A 20,657-nucleotide genomic window follows, 5' to 3' on the forward strand; every position below is an offset into this window, starting at 1 on the left:
GCATTTTAGCCATTGTCCTGTTCACTGTAGGATGTTTAGCAGTATCCCTAGCCTGAGACCCACTGGATGCCAGGACCCCCCCTATCCCCAGACCTGAAAATTAAAAAATGTCTCTGGACATTGCCAAGTACTCCCTGGGGTACAAATTTGTCTCTGTTGAGAATCTCTGGTTTAGGTGGAGGTTGTTCCCAGGGTTTCCACTGCCTTGCATATGCTAATGTACTCATATTTGCATCTCTGCCCACACCTTCTCCTGAGTTCTAGACTCACACAATAAACAGCTTACTAGACATTTCCAGATTGGCTGGGCAGGATGAGGGCCCCATTCAGTTCAGGATGGTATTTACATTCCATCTGCACAAATTCTATCCAGAATCCCGTTCAGGGTGCCAGTTCTTTAAAACGCATAAGGGGCACAAACTGTTGTCAAATTTTTGTCTGTATAGAGAAATTTCTCTCAAGAAAAAGAGTAAATGAGAGAGGAAAAAAAAAAATTTATTCTCAAGCCCTCTTTTTTCCTGGGAGCAATGGCTCCTTAATAGTTAAATAGGTGGGCTTTTCAGGACCTTGGGGAAATCTATGAATTCCGAAACAGACTATTCCATCACCTGACACTGACCTGATAATAGGGTTGGCCTAAATTCATGGGTTTAAATGTGTCAAGGAGAATGAATTCTCTGTGGGACTGGAGCTGATTCTTTCCCTTCATTTTATTATCTTCTCCAGCGATACAAAGAATATATACTTATTGTAGAAATGTTTAAAACATCAAAAGGATTAAAAAACTTATAATTATTCATGAACTGCCCACTCATATTCTAGATTTTATATCCTTATTATACATTTTTAAGAAATTGGAATCATGTCAGATAGATGGTTTTACTTTCTAGCTTTTTAAACATTATACTATGAAGATTTTATAACTATACTACAGTTAGTTATTCCTCCTGAACAATTAGCTCTCCATATTTCCGGATTATAAATAACACCATACAAAACATTCTTAAACCACCTCTCTGATAACATCCCTGTGTTATCTCCTCAAGCTGGAGTCCTAGAGGGGTATAAAATGTTTCTAGGTCCCTGATTCTTGTTGTCAGTTTGCATCCCGGAACAACTGTACCGCTTTACACACACACACACACACACACACAATGTGTGAGGTGAGTCTCTTACCCTATTCTCATCTTTATTATCAAGGCTTTAACAAAAATCTTTGCCTATCAGATGTGCATAATCACTTTTTTCCACCTTAAATTAGGCAATAAGATTTGAGTTACTAGTCATTTCCTAAGGGGTACAACACCCGTTGTTAAAGTGGGAAAGGAAAAGTGTTCAGGCTCATCTGTTGCCTGGAGAGCCCAGGCCAGGTCACCGGGAGGAGGGATGCGCAGTGAATTTACACCCCTAAACTCCGATATGCACAGTTTCCTCTTACAACCTCCCCTGTCTTAGGGGCATCCAGCATTTTTATGCTGTTTTCCTCTCAAATGTTGCTCTTAAAAGGAATTAATTGATATTAGGGGAAGGCTACATTTCTTAACCATTGATGGGTATTTTTTATTTTTTAAAAGATTTTATTCATTGTCAGAGAGAGAGAAAAAGGGAGAGAGAGTGCGTGGGGGAGCTGAGTAAGGAGTCGCATGAGGGACTCATCCAAGGATCCTGGGGTCATGACTGGAGCTGAAGGCAGATGCTTAAATGACTGAGTCACCGAGCCATTCCCCCTGATGGGTATTTAAATTTTGGTTTTATTTCTTTTACTTATAAGCACAGTGATCTGTTCCTTCTACCCTTGAGAAAGACGGTAGATCTTATCAAGCCTTAGAGGGCTTAAGAGAAGGTCCCCGTTCCTGAAAGACTGAGCTGATCCCGAGAGAGTGAGATCAATGCCTGTAATGTTAAGTAGCTATTCCTGAAACCTGTCTGACCAAGCGTCAGATCAAATGGAGGGATTTATTAAGTCTGCCCACCACTCCCCAGCCCCCGCCAACCGGGACAGGTAAACCTGTAGATGAGAGATCTCCTTTGTTCTGTTGTTGCTCTTTGGGTTTGGGATTTCAGGCATGCTGTGAGATATCCCTTCTTTTCTTTCACCTTCTCTCCCTTCCTTCCTTCGTCAAATTACAAAAACAACACATGCTTGCTTGAAGCTGCATTTGTTACAACAAGCATGTGTTGTTTTTGTTATTTAAAATAATACAAAGGAAATAGCACAAGTTTTTCTCTTATCCCTTCCTCCATGCCTCTGAGGTAATTATGTTAACAGACTGGTATGTGACCCTCCACACCTCTCCCTGCACTCACAAGACACGTACCAACGCGAGCATGGGGCGGGGGGGGGGGGCTGTTCATTTCTTTTCACTATCATGTCTATTGCTATTATTGCTATTATGCCCATTTCTCTGCAGCTTGCTTTGTTGACTGAACAGTATGTCATGTGTATCATTTCAAGTCAATGCATATAGACTAATTTATTCCTCCTCCCTTTTAAATATCGCTTTCAATTTTTTAAATTTAAATTTTAGTTAACATGCAGGGCAATACTGGTTTCTGAAGTAGAATTCAGTGATTCATCACTTACATACAATACCCAGTGCTCATTACAAGTGCCCTTCGTACTACCCATCACCCGTCTAGCCCATCCCCCAGCCACGTTGTTGCAAATGGCAAGATTTCATTTTTTGATGGCTGAGTAATATATATATACGTATTGATAAAGAAGATGTGGTATATATATATATATATATACCATATATATACCATATATATATATATATATACCACATCTTCTTTATCAATTCATTAGTTGATGGATATTTGGGCTCTCTCCACAGTTTGGCTATTGATAGTGCAGCTATAAACATCGTGTTGTATGAGCCTCTTCAAATCTGTATTTTTATAACCTTTAGTTAAATACCTAGTATTGCAGTTGCTGGGTTGTAGGGTAGTTCTATTTTTAACTTTTTGAGGCGCCTCCATACTGTTTTCCAGAGTGGCTGCCCCAGCTTGCATTCCCACCAACAGTGTAAGAGGGTTCCCCCTTCTCTGCATCCTTGCAAACATTTGTTGTTTCCTAACTTGTTAATTTTAGCCATTCTTACAGATGTGAGGTGATCTCTCATTGTGGTTTTGACTTGTATTTCCCTGATGATGAGTGATGTTGAGCATTTTTTCACATGTCTTTTAGTCATCTGGATTTCTTCTTTGGAGAAATGTCTATTCATGTCTTCTGCCCATTTCTTAATTGGGTTATTTGTTTTTTGGGTGTTGATTTTGATAACTTCTTTATAGATTTTGGATACTAACCCTTTGTCAGATATGTTGTTGTTTTCCAATATCTTCTCTCATTACATAGGCAGCATTTTAGTATTGTTGATCATTTCTGTCATTTGTGCAGAAGCTTTTTATCTCAAGGAAGTCCCAATAGTTCATTTTTGCTTTTGTTTTCACTGGTCTTGAGCAATGTGTCTAGTAGCAATGTGTCTAGAAGTTGCTCTGGCGGAGGGAAAAAAGGATGCTACTTGTGTTCTCTTTTCAGATTTTGATGGTTTGCTATCTCACATTCAGGTCTCTCATCCATGTTGAATTTATTTTTGTGTGTGGTGTAAGAAAGTGGTTCAGCATAAGTGACTCTTAATCTCACGAAGCAAACTGTGGGTTGCTGGGGGGAGGGGCGTTGGGAGAAGTGGGGTAGGGTTATGGACATTGGGGAGGGTATGTGCTTTGGGGTAAATTGGAAGGGGAGGTGAACCATGAGAGACTATGGACTCTGAAAAACAATCTGAGGGGTTTGAAGTGGCGGGGGGGTGGGAGGTTGGGGTACCAGGTGGTGGGTATTATAGAGGGCACGGCTTGCATGGAGCACTGGGTATGGTGAAAAAATAATGAATACTGTTTTTCTGAAAATAAATAAATTGGAAAAAAAAAAGAAAAAGAAAGTGGTTCAGTTTCATTCTTCTGCAAGTGGCTGTCCTGTTTTCCCAACACCATTTGTTGAAGAGACTGTCTTTTTTCTCATTGGATATTCTCTCCTGCTTTGTCGAGGATTAGTTGACCATAGAGTTGTGGGTCCATTTCTAATTTCTAAAAATAAATAGCTTCTAACTGAATGAAGTAATAGATGCACATGGTACAAAGTTCAAACAGTACAAATGGATACAGTGAAAAGTTTGTCTGCCTCCCACCCCAGACAACTCAGTCTTCTTCCCCAGAGGCAACAACTGTGTATAACAACAGGACATTAAGAAGGGTTTTTCCTTTCTCTCTGGAGGTGGCAAGCAGGACCCAGAGCTAAGGACAGAGGCAACATGACTCCACATTCTATAGAGTCCTAGCAACATTTGGAGATGGACACCTTCCCCAGAGCACTTAGCACTCCCAGCAGGCATTGGCCTAACTGCCTAGCATGGAGGAGGAGGGCAGGGGAGGTGAGAGGAAATGAGAACCTCACCATCATTCGGGGCCTTCTGGGAGAGAAAGGCAGTGCTCTGGTACATACTACTCCTCCCACCCCCAGCGCCAAGTGAAGAGGGAAGGGCCCAAGGGAAGGGCAGTGACTGGAGCCGGCAGTGGCATGGCCATTTCCCCATGGCTCTACTCAGCGAGGTTGCTGGAACTTTCCTGTGAATCAGGGACACTCTTGCATGCAGCTGAATGAGACCCATATGGCCTCCCCACCCCCTGAGGGGAATCCCAGCTGCACAGGTTGTGGCATGTGGCATGAGGGCAGGAGCTGAGCTGGCAAGAGCTGACTGGTCTCCTCGGGACACTGTGTGGCAGAGAGGGGCTTCTGAAGAAGATGGGCCTGCAGCCCTTGAAGTGCCCACATTTGGGCAATGGCCACACAGCAGTGATGAGCACAATTAAGCTAGACCAACTGATAAGCAACAAGGAGAGGATTATAATTGTACCACGTAAATAAAGAGACGTTCTTTGCCCTAGACGTCGTCTTTCTAGTCTTGGGCAATAGCTCTCACTTGGACTAGTAGCATCTTGTGGAGGTGGTTTTTGGAGTTGTCACAATGACAAGAAACCATTCCTGGCCCTGTTGTCAGGGACTAGGTATGCTAGACGATCTATAGTGCACAAATGCCATCTTACTATCTCCCTAACAACCCAGTGTTCTGCTCATTCATGTCAGAAACCTATTCAGACTATCTGAGCCTAGGACCTAACTATGTTTTAAATATAAATATTTTTATATTATTTTACTGTTTATATAACTGTAGAAATATTAAATGCAAAAACAAAGATTTTTTACAATGTTTTAATATATAGTGAATTTTATTATGCAGTGATTATGGGTTGTGATTTAACAGGACCCCTCTCCAACTATCCTAACTTCTAGCTAGGGGGTCTTAAGCACACTGTGATATTTCTGCTCTAATCACAGTATCTCACTGAGTTTGTAAAAGGGTCTTAATAAACAGGATAGACATTGAACAGGCAGACATTCTTCCAGGGATCTCCCAACTAGCTTAATGTTAATACCTTGCTAGAGGGAAAACAGCCTTAACCTGACAATGGCAAGGCCTCTAGTATCTTGTAGATGGCTTGTACTTTGGTCCTCTTTAGTATATGAAAGTTCTTTTGAAACCTCCCGTTTCCTTACTTCCCCCAACTCCAGAGTATATAATCACCACTCCTCAAAACCCCCAGGCAGCAGCTCTTTCCGCCCAGGGGTCCTATCCCCATGCCTTAACAAACCACCACTTTGAACCAAAGATGTCTCAAGAATTCTTTCTTGGTCATTGGCTCCGGACCTCACCCCACCAAATCTCACCTATATTCCAAAATCACATCACCTGGCAATGACTTTTTTATTCCTGAGAGATAATTTTTGAAGCTGTTATAAAATTTATATTTTATTAGTAGATATACTTGCTAATATTTCTATCATTCCAGGGATGGTCAGTGTATTTGGTATGGAGTCATCCTAAGATGACGAACTACGCTCTCTTCCATTCTTGCCTCCTACTTCAGCTATAAATACAAATTACTGTTTATTAAGTCCATTTGGTTCTAAGAAAAATGATTTTTTCATAACATACTGCTCACATATATGCCTATTTCCTCTTTGCTACCTACATGGACTGTTTTGCCCAAGTCTAACCACTTCCATTTCTTTTCTAGCCTCTGTTTACCATGTTGTCTTCTAAAATCACCACTAAATAGTACTCATTAGTCATCCACTGTATCAGGTATCATCTCTGACTTCTGGTCCTTCAGTCTTAAAAAGGTAATGCCAAAGTGGCAGGGGGGTGGGAGGTTGGGGTACCAGGTGGTGGGTATTATAGAGGGCACGGCTTGCATGGAGCACTGGGTGTGGTGAAAAAATAATGAATACTGTTTTTCTGAAAATAAATAAATTGGGGAAAAAAAAGGTAATGCCAAAGAATCTAGCAAAATTGATAAAAATTGACACAAAGTGACTAAAATTAAGTATAAAAAATTAATAATCACTTCATACCTTTTAAGAAGGCTGCTATCAAAAACAAAACAAAGAGGGGCGCCTGGGTGGTGTAGTTGGAGGTTTCTGCTCAGGTTGTAATCTCAGAGCTATGGGATTGAGCCCCGTGTTGGACTCTCTGCTCAGAGTCAAGTCTGCTCCTCCCCCTGTGTACTCTGTCTCTCTCTCTCTCTCTCAAATAAATAAATAAATACATTTTTTTTTAAAGACAATAACAAGTGTTGGAAGGATGTGGAGAAACTGGAACCTTGTTCACTGTTGTGTATACTGTTGTACACTGTTGGTCAGAATGTAACATGGTGCAGCCACTGTGGAAAATTAAAAATTAAAAATACAATTACCATGTGATTCAGAAATTCCACTCCTGGGTATATCTCAAAAGAATTGAAAGCAGGGACTGGAAGAGATTGTCATATACATATGTTTACAGCAGTATTGCTTGTAACAGCCAAAAGATGGAAGGAATCCAGATGTCCATCAGGAGACAGGTGGATAAACAAAATGTGGTGGATACATATAAATGGAATTCTTTTCGAACTTAAAAAGGAAGGAAGTTCCGCAACACAAGTGTCCATCAATAGATGAATGGATAAGGAAGGTGTGGTATGTATATACCACATATAAGGAAGATGTGGTATGTATATACAATGGTATATTACTCAGCCAAAAAAATGAATGAGATCCTGCCATTTGCAACGATATGTATGGACCTGGAGTGTATTAAACTAATAAAATAAATCAGAGTATTAGATAGACATAGAGATGTCCAATCCCTATATTATACACCTAAAACTAATGGAATGGTGTGTGTCAACTATAAATCAATTTTTAAAAAATTTATAAAAAAACAAACTGTACTATTGTTGTTATTGTTGTCTTGCAAAAAATAAAAAATCACAGAAGGAAATTCTGACATATGTTACAAGATGGATGAACTTTAAGGACATTATGCTAAGTAATAAGAAATAAGACAGATAACTGTGGCAAGTTATTTGCTTAAACATTCTGGGCAAGTGGGTGCATCTGTCAAGGTGATTTCAAATGAGATTAATATTTGAATTGGCAGACTAAGAAAAGCAAGTTGTCTCCCCTGATGTGAGCAACCTTCATCCATTCTGTTGATATTGATGGTCTAAATAGAATAAAAAGGAAGAGCGAACTCCTACTGTCTGACTCTTTAAGCGGGGACTTCATTTGGCCCCTGCATTTGGACTCCAATGGAAACATCAGCTCCTCTTGGGTTGTAAGCCTGCCAGCTTTTAGAGTGGAACCACATCATCAGCTCTCTTGGATCTTTAGCTTGCTGACTGTGGGTCTTGGGACTTCTTCGCTTGCATAACGGTGTGAGCCCATTCCTTATAATAAATCTCTTTGTATCTAAATCTATGTCTATGTATATATTTATATAATCTGTTCTGTTTCTCTAGAGAACCCTAACACATGTAAGGTACCTAGAGTAGTCACATTCATAGAGACAGAAGGTAGAACCATAGTGGGTAGAGGCTGGGAGCCGGAAGAATGGGGAGTCATTGTTTAATGGGTACAGACTTCCGATTGTGCATGATGAAATGGCTTCTGGGGATGGATGGTGGTGATGGTCACACAATAATGTGAATGTACTTAATGCCCCTGAACTGCATATTTAAACATGGCTAAGATGGTAAGTTTTAGGGCTGCCTGGGTGGCTCAGTGTGTTAAGCTTCTGTCTTCGGCTTAGGTTATGATCTCAGGGTCCTGGGATCGAGCCCCACATTGGGCTCTCTGCTCAGCAGGGAGCCTGCTTCCCCTCTCTCTCTCTCTCTGCCTGCCTCTCTGCTTACTTGTGATCTCTCTCTCTGTCAAATAAATAAATAAAAATCTTTTTAAAAAGATGGTAAGTTTTGTTATGTGCATTTTGCCACGGTTTTTTAAAAATTTTTAAATGTTAAAAAACAGCAACAACTAATGGTCTTAACTATTAAACATACCAAAGTTAGCTGTGATGACGACCACCAAATGTAGTCATGTGACTGTTATTTCCTAAACTCATTATCCGTGGTTTGTATTATGGGATCTAGTATTGGTGGTTGTAAAGGCAGCTATTACCAACCTTTACTAATTTCTGAGACTTTTACGAAATGCTTAATGAGCACTTACTTGCCAAGGCATGTGCTAGGCACTTGGGAGAAGATGCTCAACGAGACAGCCCCCTGCCGCTTAAGACCATGTGAAGGAGAGAGACAATGAAAGGTGCAAAATAGCACTTATGAGTTGTGATAAGGGCAAAGAGATTCAAAGTAGGAAAGGAGTGGCTACTTTGATACGGAATCAGGAAGCTTCTCTGAGAAGTAGCATTTTAAGCTGAGACCTGAAACAGAAAGAACAAGCTATGGGAAGAGAATTCTGGGTGGAGGGAACAGCAAGAGTAAAAGCTTGATAATTCCTGAACTACTGAGAAAAGTGGTACTTAGACATGGTTGCACACTGAATGGTGCTAAATGAAGGGGATTGCCATAAGAGTACGGATTAATGACACAGGAGATATGAAGCTTTTCAGCTATAAAATAAGAGGTTCATATTCTGTGATAACTAGATGCTTTTGAAGAACTATTTTAAGGAGAAATCATATACAAAAGAAAAAAATCGGGGTGCCTGGTGGCTCAGTGGGTTAAGCCTCTGCCTTCAGCTCAGGTCATGGTCCCGGGGTCCTGGGATTGAGCCCCGCATCGGGCTCTCTGCTCAGCAGGGAGCCTGCTTCCCTTCCTCTCTCTCTGCCTGCTTCTCTGCCTACTTGTGATCTCTCTCTGTCAAATAAATAAATAAATAAACCTTTAAAAAAAAAAAAGAAAGAAAAGAAAAAAAAATCTCTGAAATAAATAGAATAGTTTTTGAAAAAAATGGGACATGTTGCTTTTTATCAATTAATTGTATACACTATTGACTGACAATTTTAGAGGAATCTTTTTTTTTAAAAGATTTTATTTATTTATTTGACAAACAGATCAAAAGTAGGCAGAGAAGCAGGCAGAGGTAGAGGAGGAAGCAGGCTCCCTGCTGAGCAGAGAGACTGATGCTGGTCTCGATCCCAGGACCCTGGGATCATGATCTGAGCCAAGGGCAGAAGCTTTAACCCACTGAGCCACCCAGGCACCCCAGTTTTAGAGGAATCTTATAGACAGTCCTTTTAAGCGGTGAAAATTGGTCTCTAATTTAGCTTCTTAATAAGGTCATATATGGTGAAATGGATTTGTGGTTGTGGTGCTCAGACCAAATTCAGTGTTGGAACAATTGACATAGCAGGTATTAATTCAGAGTCAAAGGGTGGTGTTGGGAAAATTGGTCTCCAAAACGCTGGAAAGGGTGGGGCGGAGACCCATGGGCTCACTCTGCTTTCCCTTGCTGGCCTTTGAGATTCAGGGATCGAAAGAGCTTGACATAAATATTTCCTTAGCTCAAAGTACATAGATTGATTACATTTTTCCTGAATAGGACTTGAATGTAATGAAAATTATGTTGTTAGAACAACCGAGCTTTCCATACCTGGCCACACCCTACCTTAAGCGAGCAGTTGTGCTGGAAGGATGTGCCTCCACTAGGGATTTTTGGGGGACAAAGGAAACACACACGTGTGGCCATCTTGCTTCCACCAAGATCTTTTTCCTTTGTTAATAAGTTAGGAGCTTGCTGTGACTTGCATTTATAATCTACAGCTCATCATGTTTTCGTGTATATAGACAGGTACTGCAAAGAGATGGATACCAAGGACAGCCACATGTCTCAGCCCAGCCACTCCTGCAAGGCTTCTGGGGAAAAGCTGGCATCAGTCAGACTCTTGAAATTACAAGTAACAAAAGCTAAGTCAAACTTATATTAAATAAATATTTATTTGCTTGCCGATGTCCAAGGAGATGGTTCCGATTTTGCTGATTCAGAGTTCAAAGTATTCTGTTCTCTTTGTCTTAATCATTTGTTTTGCTTTCCTCTTGTCACAGGCAGGCTCTTCCTGAATTATAGCAGATATAGCCTCAGCAGTTCTTGAATTACATGGGGCTTGTAAGCACCTGAAATCTGAAGAAGGAAGAGTCCCTGCCCTGCACCCACAGCCATCCTTGATGAAATTCTCTGTCTGGTGCTGGGTCAAGCTTTGTGGGTCTGAGTCCTACACCTAGCCCTCTGCCTGGGGAGGTGGGACCAGGCCTGGGAGATGCAGGAAAAAGGAAAAATGGTTACTCTCATTAGAAAAAGTAGAAGGGGAGTTCTGGCAGGCATGTATATAAGAGACTATCTAGCAGAGAAAGAAACCAAGAAATTGCTCTTTTGGAGGAAAAGGCACAGAAGACTGTTGTACTCTTTTAGAAAATTTTTTTTCTCAAATATAACAAAAGCTATTTATCATAGTAATCAAGACTTCTAGACCTCCCCCATACTGAATTTACATTTAATATCCACTTAAAATCCTTTAAATTATCAAGTTGCCTAATGTCCAAAGCTTGTTTACTCAAATTGTTAACATTTCCCGAATATTTATTGTGTGATCTGCTAGACACTCTCCATTTATTATTGAATCCTCACAATATTCTATTAAGTATTATTTACATTTTACAGATGAGGATATTGAGGCTCAGAAAGGCTAAGTCACAGGTGCTCAACATCACACAACTAGAAATGAAATGTGATCAGAGCCCAGATTGGCCTGGTTCCAAAGCCTATAGTTTTACTATTTCATGCTTATTCCTTAGTTCAACTTACCTGTTCACAGGGACTTGAGGATAGAGCTAGATAAGTGCACTGCGGGGAAATAACTATGTAAGAGTATTGACAACCTACTGAAAAAGTGTTAATATTCTTAATATGGAGAAAGCACTTAAAATCAGGACAATATTTTAAAAAATCAGAACAATATTTCAAAAACTACTTGGAGTATTAGACCAATTAGTGACAAAAGTGCAAATGACTTTTAAATGTGTAAGTGTAATCAAAGGCATAAAAATTAAAATAACAATGTCAGTTTGGGGGTACCAAATGAATAATGGTTTTCTTTCTCTTCCTTCCCTCCTACACTCCCTCCCTCTTTCATTCCTTTCTCCCTTCTTTTAATTGTGTAAGGAAGGGATCAGGGAAGCAGAGACCCTCATACAAACTGGTGAGAGGAAATACTAGTACAATCCCTTTATTTTCCCCAAATCTAGCTTCTTAAATTATGAGAAAACAGCAGTACCCTGATGCCCTCTCCCCATCAATCCATTTCCCACAACTGTTTTCAAGTTTTTAGCTGATTCTTGGTATTTGTCCCTATTCTTAATATCTCTAACAGCATGCTTATTGTTTAATTATATATAAATATATAATTATATATATAAACATATAATATTTTGTGAGTTTTCAATTTTAGGTGTTTTCTTGAGTTTTCAGTTTTAGGCATTATCTATTGATTTTCGACTTTGGAAGAGGGGAGTTTAGCTCTGTCCTCACTAGTCACTATCTTCCTATCCTTCTAATTCAGCTATATCATAATTTGGCTAGCTTAACATTCCATGTTTATGTTATTATGACTACATAAATGCCAGTTACAGTTGACCTATATACTACACTGTACTTTACCTTTCCTGTACATTGTTTTTCTTGAATTTAATAATTATCTTTTGTTTGTTTATGGGTTTTGTTTTTTCACGGGCTCATTATTAACTCATTAACTAGTGTTGCTTTCCATTTTCTTGACAATATGTAGTGACTCTGCTTTTCTTGAAGTCTCTGAACCTTCTGATCAGATCCTCTGGAGACTGGGAGCTTTTTGGCCTGCTACACAGCTGTCTCTTTTGGCTCTCTCTTCAACAATTAGGAATTTCCTTTTCCTTTCTCCTGTGCCACATTTTTATCTCCCTGCATCAAATGTCTTCCTCTTTCTTGGCTTCTCTCTCTTCCTGAGAAAAGGTGCATCAAAATACATTGTTTTTGAGATTTTTACATGTCTGAAAATGTCTCTTCTACCTTCAATCTTAATTGATAGTTTGGCTGGGTATGTAATTCTTGAAAATAATTTTCTTCCAGAACTTTGAAGGCACTGCTTCATTGTCTTCTGGCTTCCACTATAGCTGTAGCAGGCAAAATTATCCCCAGGGGCAAATGTAATGTATAGAGAATATACTTCTTGCCCTAATGTAACCCAAAATAAAAAATATGCCAATTATGCATTCAACAAACTTAAATATTGTAACGCAGTACAAAAGTAAAATAAAAAGTTTTCTTATTGGCATCTTTGTTATGTTTTGATAAACAGGCATGTGGGGTTATAGTGTCTCTCTCTTTTCCCTCGGCTAGGACTTTGGAAGTCCAATGCTATTCTGATTCTTAATTCTTGATGTAAAGCTTGATTTTCTCTCTGAAAGCTACCAAATGTCTTTCTTTGTTGTCAGTTTACTGGAATTTCACAAACAGCTTCCTTTGGCTAAGCCTTTAAATCTAAACACTTGCTTTGCTTCAATATTGTTGATTTCCTTCCCTGTTCATTGTGTTCTCTACTTCAGAAACTCTTGAACTCTGGAACTCATTCATTAGAACTTCCGGACTGGTTCTTTAATTTTTAGACTTTTTCTTTTCCTTTTGTTAATATTTTTCTTCCTTTTTCTGGGGGACTAATGCAGCTTTATTTTTCAGTCTTCCTCTTGAGCTTATTTTATTTCTGCTACAAAAATTAGTCTTTACATATAGCTAAATTTTTTGTTGATTTTCTTAATTTTGTTTTTCAAGTCATTAATTTTTGTTGGTCTTTAGTATTTCTTCTTCCAACTTTCTTTGGATTTAATCTGTTATTCTTTTTTTATACTTAAGCTGAAAGATCAGTCCATTAATTTTTAGCCTCTAAGCACTGTAAAGCTTTAGATCCACATCACAGGATTTAATTGGAGGCATTTTCATTAATGTTCAGTTCCAAGTGCTTTCTAATTTTATTTTCTTCTTTGATCCATTAGTACACAGAAGCATATCTATTTTTTTAAAAAGTCATAAAATTGATTTCTTGCTTAATTGCATTAGGATATAAAATTGTGTTCTCTGTTCTTTGATATTTGTTGAAACTTGCTTTATGGCCTTTAACATTACTCATTTCTGATGTTCTATTTGTTCTTGCAGATAAGGTGCAATTTCCAATCATGCTTTCTATTTTTTTTGTATGTTAATCAAATAAAACTTGTTAACTGCGCTCTGCAAATATCCTATATATTTACTGAGTCAACTTAAATTAAAATTATTTGCTTATATTTTCTTAATAACAAGCAAATACTGTATACTCAGGCATCAAATCCATCTGAGTTTCAGGTAGAAACCACAAATTCTTTTTTTTAAAAAATATTTTATTTATTTTTTTGACACAGAAAGAGAGAGACAGCAAGAGAGGGAACACAAGCAGGGGGAGTGGGACAGGGAGAAGGAGGCTTCCCACTGAGCAAGGAGGCTGATATGGGGCTGGATCCCAGTACCCTGGGATCATGACCTGAGCCGGAGGCAGATGCTTAAGGACTGAGCCACCCAGGGACCCTGAAGCCACAAATTCCTAAAGAAAAAAAAGTTCTACCTAGAATCAAGCAGATAGGAGTGATGTCTTATTGTCTACCTCAGCAATTTTTTCACTTAGTCTACCATTTAGCTAATTGTGTAGCCCTTTTCGCACTCTGGCTTTATGCTGGGGTCTTCAAAACTACTCACTCCCTGTTCTGTGTGTCACCTACAGCTATAGGCACCTGGGAGAATAGAAGTTTTCAGGGCATCCAGCACCTTTGGTGATTCCTCAACCTCCCAGGCTCTTTCTCTAGCTTTATTCTTGGATTTAGAGAATTTTCTCACTTTCTTATAAGCTTACTAATTCACTTTAAATGCTGTTTTAAAACATTTTTTTCCGGCATTATGGAGTACTTTGTGTGTGTGCTGGTGTTCTTCCAATATATATTTCTTACCTCACTCATCTCTCTCTTTCTCAGCTTCTCATGTTCTTGCTCACTCTTATTTCATAAAGGCTACGTACTCTTACATCCTTAACCATGCAAACAGCACTTTTCCTCCTCATTACTGTAATCAGTTTTCACTGATTTACCTGCCTTCTGAATTGACATGCTATTTTATTTCCTTTGTCTCACAGTGTCTTTAAAATGGATTCCATTTTCCTCCTTTTTACTTATTTTTGGATATAGAATATTCCATTGAGCCTGACCTGGTCTTTGCCAACAGACAGACTGGTCGAATTGTCTTCGGCCCTCTTGTCTGTCCACTCGTGTGCTAGCCAAATCCCCTTCACAGATCTTAAGATCTAGCTGGCTTTGGCTCTTGTGGTTCCTTAGGGCTCCTTCCCATACTCTGAATAGAAGGAGTTCACGAAAACCTACAGTTCAAAGTATTGTCAGGGCTGCTATCCCTGCCATGTCCTTGTCTAACAACATTTCATGATATAAAGGAGCCGTTATCTGTTCTCTTCTTTATTCTTTTCTCCAATTCCCTGCTCAGTTTTTATTTTATTTTATTTTGTTTTATTTTATTTTATTTCGATTGCTTGTAGATAAGGGGAGAGTACTTACAAATTGTTTTAGAAGCAGTGCTGTAGAGGATAAATAGGAGGGCAGCTTTAACTACAAAACAGAACAATGGAGAGAACTATTACCCAGTTTTGTGACTAAAATATGCGGCATGCAGGTGATCTCCTATAGGTATTGCGAAAATGCATATTCTTGGGCTTTTTCAGACCTTCTGAGTCAGAATCTCAGGGTGGGGATGGGGAGTGAAGCCTGAGAATCCACATTTTAACAATTCTGTAGATGACTGGGATGTACCCTGAATTCTGGGAACCACTGGTGTGGATCTATGATTTCTCAGGAGGGTGAATAGTAAAGGGGGACGAAGCACCTACATTTTTTTTTAAAAGATTTTATTTATTTATTAGAGAGAGATCACAAGTAGGCAGAGAGAGAGAGAGAGAGAGAGAGAGAAAGAAAAGCAGGCTTTCTGCTGAGCAGAGAGCCCAATGCAGGACTTGATCCCAGAACCCTGAGATCATGATCTGAGCTGAAGGCAGCGGCTTAATCCACTGAACCACCCAGGCGCCCGAAGCACCTACCTTTTTAAAACAGCACATGGCAGGGATGGATTATTGTTGAATTTCCCATCCAGTCACATTAATATGGTAGGAAAAATAGTCCTTCTCGACTCTGGAAAAAAGATTAATAATCGATACTAGTTTTTGGTAGTGTGGTTTTAAAAAAGTAGATGACTAGTTATTTCAGTGAGAATCTGAAATTACAGAGGTTGTGAGAGACATCTTTTAAAACCAAAGACTTCTGGTTAATCTTTCAAACATTGCTGAGGTTGACTTTCTCTAATTCAGACTCATTACCACCCACAGGGGCCCATTACTGCAAGCAGAGATTATATTCTTACTACCACATAGCCAGAATTTGATGCTTCCTTTGTTCCTTACTCAATTTGTAATTCATTTCACACCTAAAACATGATGGAAACATCCAGTGGCTATGCAATCTGCCCATTTGAGGAGGTCCAACTTTCCAACTGCATCCAGCCAGTTAGATTCTTCATTGTATAATGTTTTCTTCCTTCTGACGTTCTCCTGAGATTATGCCTTTCTCACCTGGCTGGTCTTATTGTCCCTGTCAGGACTTGCTTGTCAGGACTTTAAGCCTTTGCTCAAGCTCTGTACCTACTTCTTTGGTTAGCCAACTCTAAAGTAGCATTCCAAGTAAAGCTCAGGCATTATCTCTTTCCTCTGCCAGATACCATTTACCCTTTTCTCCACTTGAGAAACTCTCAAATATCCTCCAAGACCCATTTTAAACATTAAATTCTCTGTGAAACCTCACTGACCTCTTCCTGGTGAAGTACGTTACCCCAGAGTATCTTGAGTCTCAGTATCCTAAACATGGATCTCATTGTATCACAATTCTTCATTTATAGCTTTGTCTTCAGTACTGGATGGTTGTACACAGTACCTAGGAGGGTACTGTTTATCCAACAGTTTCTTGAAAAATGTTGCTGAATGACTGAATGCTGTAACCTGTCTTGATTTCCCCATTGTCTCAACTCCAAGAGCTCTTAGTGCTTACATCAGTCATTTTGCTCAATTGCCTCACATTGTTCTTCTACTCTCTCAGATGTGTGCCAGATTCCAGCAAGATTACATACAGGTGTCCTGATTAGGACTTCACTTTTCCAGCCTCAGTGTCTTCACGTGTAAAATAGAGGACAATAACAGTACCTCAATCAAAGTTTGAAATGAAGTATTGCATTTAGCACAAGGCCTGGCACACAGTATGAACACCAACTGGGACAAACATTTCAAACAGCATTACACCTTGCATTCCCATCATTTCCCCCAGCAGGCACATAGGGCTGTAGTGAAGATATGAGAGCATATGCATGAAACTCTGTTGTCATGCATTATGCAAACATTGACTTTTACTTTCACTGCGTCCTCACTAGGCTAGAAGCCGGTTTCAGCCTTCACCTCGTACTTCCTCAGCAAGATGCACAAAGCCTTAGCTAACTCAGCTTTTCTTTTACATCCTCCTATCACCTCTCAGCACCTGTCACAGGGTTGACATAGTAGGTGCTCCATATAAAGACAGTGTCAGATCCAGAATTACCAAGGTCTCTAGCTGCCCGGGAAGCCCTCTGCATTCTTTTTGTTTGCTGTTTGTTTTGTATTACTTGATTAAAACACTTTGCCTTAGTCAGTTCACTCCTGACATTTTGGATATGTATAGTTATATTAGGTTTAGTTTGCTTTGTGGTAGGACCTCTTCCGCCTTTGGGCATGTGTGACAGGGAGGCAGCTTTAGACAGTGTCCTACTTTTTTCCTCTTATTAAAGACCCAAGTTATATTTATAGAACTCTTCCACTGCAGAATGACTGAACAAGTGCTTGATTGGGGTCCTTTCTGACATTTTGGCAATTTTTTAAAAAAGATTATTTATTTATTTATTTGACAGACAGAGATCACAAGTAGGCAGAGAGGCAGGCAGAGAGAGAGGCAGAAGTAGACTGCCTGCTGAGCAGAGAGCCCAATGTGGGGTTCCATCCCAGGACCCTGGGACCATGACCTGAGCCAAAGGCAGAGGCTTAACCCACTGAGCCTCCCAGGCGCCCCAGGCAATTTGTATATATCACTAAGATGTCACTTTTGCATTTAGAATATAAGATGAAATATATTTAATGTAAGAATATATATACTATAATAAGAAATGTAAGATGAAAACATGAATGCATGATGAAATAGATACAGAAATACAAATCTAGAAAACAAACCAACAAACAAAAAATAAAGGCTTTCAAACACCTCAGAGAAGGACAGGTAAGGTTACAGTGAATCGAAATCGGTGAAAGTTCCCACAATCTGGAGAAGAGGGACGCAATTTCTGAAAGGGACTTGAAGCAACGTACCGGGGAGCGCAATATAGTAAGTCTGGGCCATTACCCAAGAAACAAGACTTGCCTCTTAAGAGTCACACCATTCAACGTTCCTAAAACCCTTCGGCACTCCCCGAACTCAGAGTTTACGCGACTGCAGGGCAACGACTGGAGGCCGGCCTGGGGAACCTAGGTGAACCGACGCAGGTGCGGGCCAGCCCAGCCCTGGAGACAGGCCCCGCAGCTCCGCCGCACCGCCACCCGGGTGGCGGGCCGGGCTCAGCACTCCGCCGCGCGGGCTCGTCCTGGGCCCCCGGCGGCGGGTGCGGGCCCCCAGCGGCCAGTGCGGGCTCCTGCGACTCGCGCTCCGCAGGATCCATCCGCCCGCGTGGGCCCGGCCGGCCCGACACGCCTGAGCCGGCCGCGCCAGGGGGAAGGAGTTTCCGGCGGACTCGGCGCGGTGCCGCTTCCTGTCCCTCTCGCCGCGCCGCCTCACGCTGCCCGTCCCGGACGCGGCTCGCGTGGGACCCGCTCCCCGGCCCCGGCGACACGCCCGGTGCCATGCAATCCCGGCTTTTGCTCCTCCGGGCGCCTGGCGGCCGCGGAACCCCCGCCGCGCGGCGCGTGCGGTTGCTCCTGCGACAGGTGGTGCGGGGCAGGCCCGGCGGCGACAGGCGGTGGTCAGAAGTCAGACTGCTGCATGCCGGGGCGGGAGCCGACACAGGTAACCCAGGGACGCCCCTACGGTCTGTGCTGGGGGGGCCTCTGCGCTCCTCTGTACCCCACTCCCTGCTGCGCCGCTGGGAAGAAGCGCTGCGGGGGGGAGCCCAGAGAGAGAGAAAGAGGTTTAAGTCCCGGTCGGTCTCGGGGCTGACTGCTGTGTAGTGCGAGGCCAGGCGCTTGCACTCTCTGGGCCTCTTCTGTAGCCCGAGGGAGCCGCGCTAAGGTTTCTGATGACCTGGAATAGTGCATTCCCCTTCCTTCACTGCTTTTACTCCCAGGATGCTGATTTGGATTACAGTACTCTTGGGGTTAACGCAGCAGCCCTCAGGAGTTGTTGAAACCTGGGCTTGACCTTGCCCTCTGAGTCTCAAGGGCCTGGAAGCCGGGCTGTGTCCTGTTCCAGCCAGGGCTAGTGATGACATGGAAGTGTGCATTCTCGCCAAGGATCCCATCGTTACAGTGTTCTAAACGTATACACAAGCCTTTCTGACTTTTCCAGGGGTTTTCCTTTCTCACAGCGCTCACATCTTATTGGAGCTGAACATCACAACTTAATTTTAAAACTCACGACTGTACAATTGAGTCATTGAGATCCAGAAGGGAAAAGTGACTTAAGACTACACAGCTAACAAGTGACTGCTTTAGAATCATGTGCTCTGATTCCTAAGCTCAGTTTTTTGGTTTTTGTTTCTTTGTTTGTTTTTTGTTTTTTTTTGGTTTGTCTTGCTTTGCTTTGTTTTTGTTTTGCTTGTTTGTTTGGATCTACCAGAGCTGGTTTTAGGAATCTTTTGTTGTTGTATGTTGGAATTAGAGCATTTGTGCTGGTTAAGAGGAGGGATGTATGTTGTTGCAGCTCTTGAATGGTAGAGTGATTCTAAGCAAGATATCAGTGTCATTGTTGCTTAGGATAATGGAGCTTTTTTACTAGGAAGGTGTATGTTCCTCTTGCATTGTTCCTCTTGCAACTCTGCCCCAATAATTTTCCTTACCAGGAAGTTTAGGTCCCATACATTTCGTTCATTCTTTCTTCCATCGTTCGTTCATTCATTCAACCAATGGTTTTTTTCTTTCTCCTATGTGGAGTTGTGATTTCAAATTTTGCCCCTTTATCTGTTATTGTGACTTCTGTGATGTTTATTTATTTGTTAGAGGTTTTTGTTTGTTTGTTGCTTCTTTGTTCTAGAAATCAGAGAGGACAAGGGTAGAAGTGCAGTGTAATCTCTAACTTGGGTTTTGGAGTGAAACACACAGGTCAGCATTAAAAAAATGGGTTGGAGTCCATTTTTGCATTGTCTGGATATGGACACTTGAGGGTCGGTGGGCTACTCAGTTTTGTGGCCCAGTTTTCTTTTCTTTGCTTTTTAAAATTATGTTCAGTTAGCCAACATATAGTACATCATTAGTTTTTGATATAGTGTTCAACAATTCATTAGTTGCGTATAACAACACCCCGTGTTCATCACACAGCAGGTGTTGTGTCCCAGTTTTCTTAACTGTAAAATGAGGATAAGGAGAGTATATTTGATAGGATTGTTATGAGGATTTACTTATTTCATGTAATTCCTGCCACATATTAATGTTCAGTAAAAGTTAACTTCTTTATAATTCTTTATATCTCTGTATATTCAGCTATACGGGAGTTGTTTTGTTTTTTTGGCTTTAGATGAAATGAAACCCGTTACTTTAGGTCTAGAACTGTCACAGCTAGCTGGGTGGACATGTGGAAAAAAGTTAATTGATATGAACTTAAAAAATTGTTCCTTGTACATGAATAATATATGTTGATTATAAAAACATTAAAAATGTCCTCAAAATTATGTCCCAAAACAAGTCAAAGTACAAGGTTTGCTTCAAATATGAGACTCATGATCACATTACAGACAACATACTAACTTTTTAGACTCAGTCACTGATCCTAGCAGGATCATACCAGGAGGAATAAATTGTGCTAAACCTACTTGCCTTGCTGTTGCAAGGTTGAAGATAGGAGGACTATGGATGGATGCAGTTGGGACCTCACCAGAGATACGAACTCTGTTAAGAACAATTGAGGGCCAAGTAAACAGGAGGCAAGTGCTT

At 40.8% G+C, this 20,657-nt stretch overlaps 1 protein-coding gene across 1 annotated transcript in view; it reads left to right on the forward strand.

The window, feature by feature from the left end:
• The first annotated feature begins 18,354 nt into the window (after positions 1–18,354).
• The window catches only part of VWA8 (von Willebrand factor A domain containing 8), a 330,223-nt gene continuing 327,920 nt past the window's right edge, over positions 18,355–20,657 (forward strand). The window contains exon 1 of the mRNA XM_044249814.1: positions 18,355–18,579. Within this exon, the coding sequence (XP_044105749.1) occupies positions 18,417–18,579 (163 nt within the window). The 5' untranslated portion in view covers positions 18,355–18,416. The remainder of the gene's footprint in view (positions 18,580–20,657) is intronic.

The sequence above is a fragment of the Neovison vison genome, chromosome 5 (genome assembly GCF_020171115.1).
Source record: "Neovison vison isolate M4711 chromosome 5, ASM_NN_V1, whole genome shotgun sequence".
Taxonomy (NCBI): Eukaryota; Metazoa; Chordata; class Mammalia; order Carnivora; family Mustelidae; genus Neogale; species Neogale vison.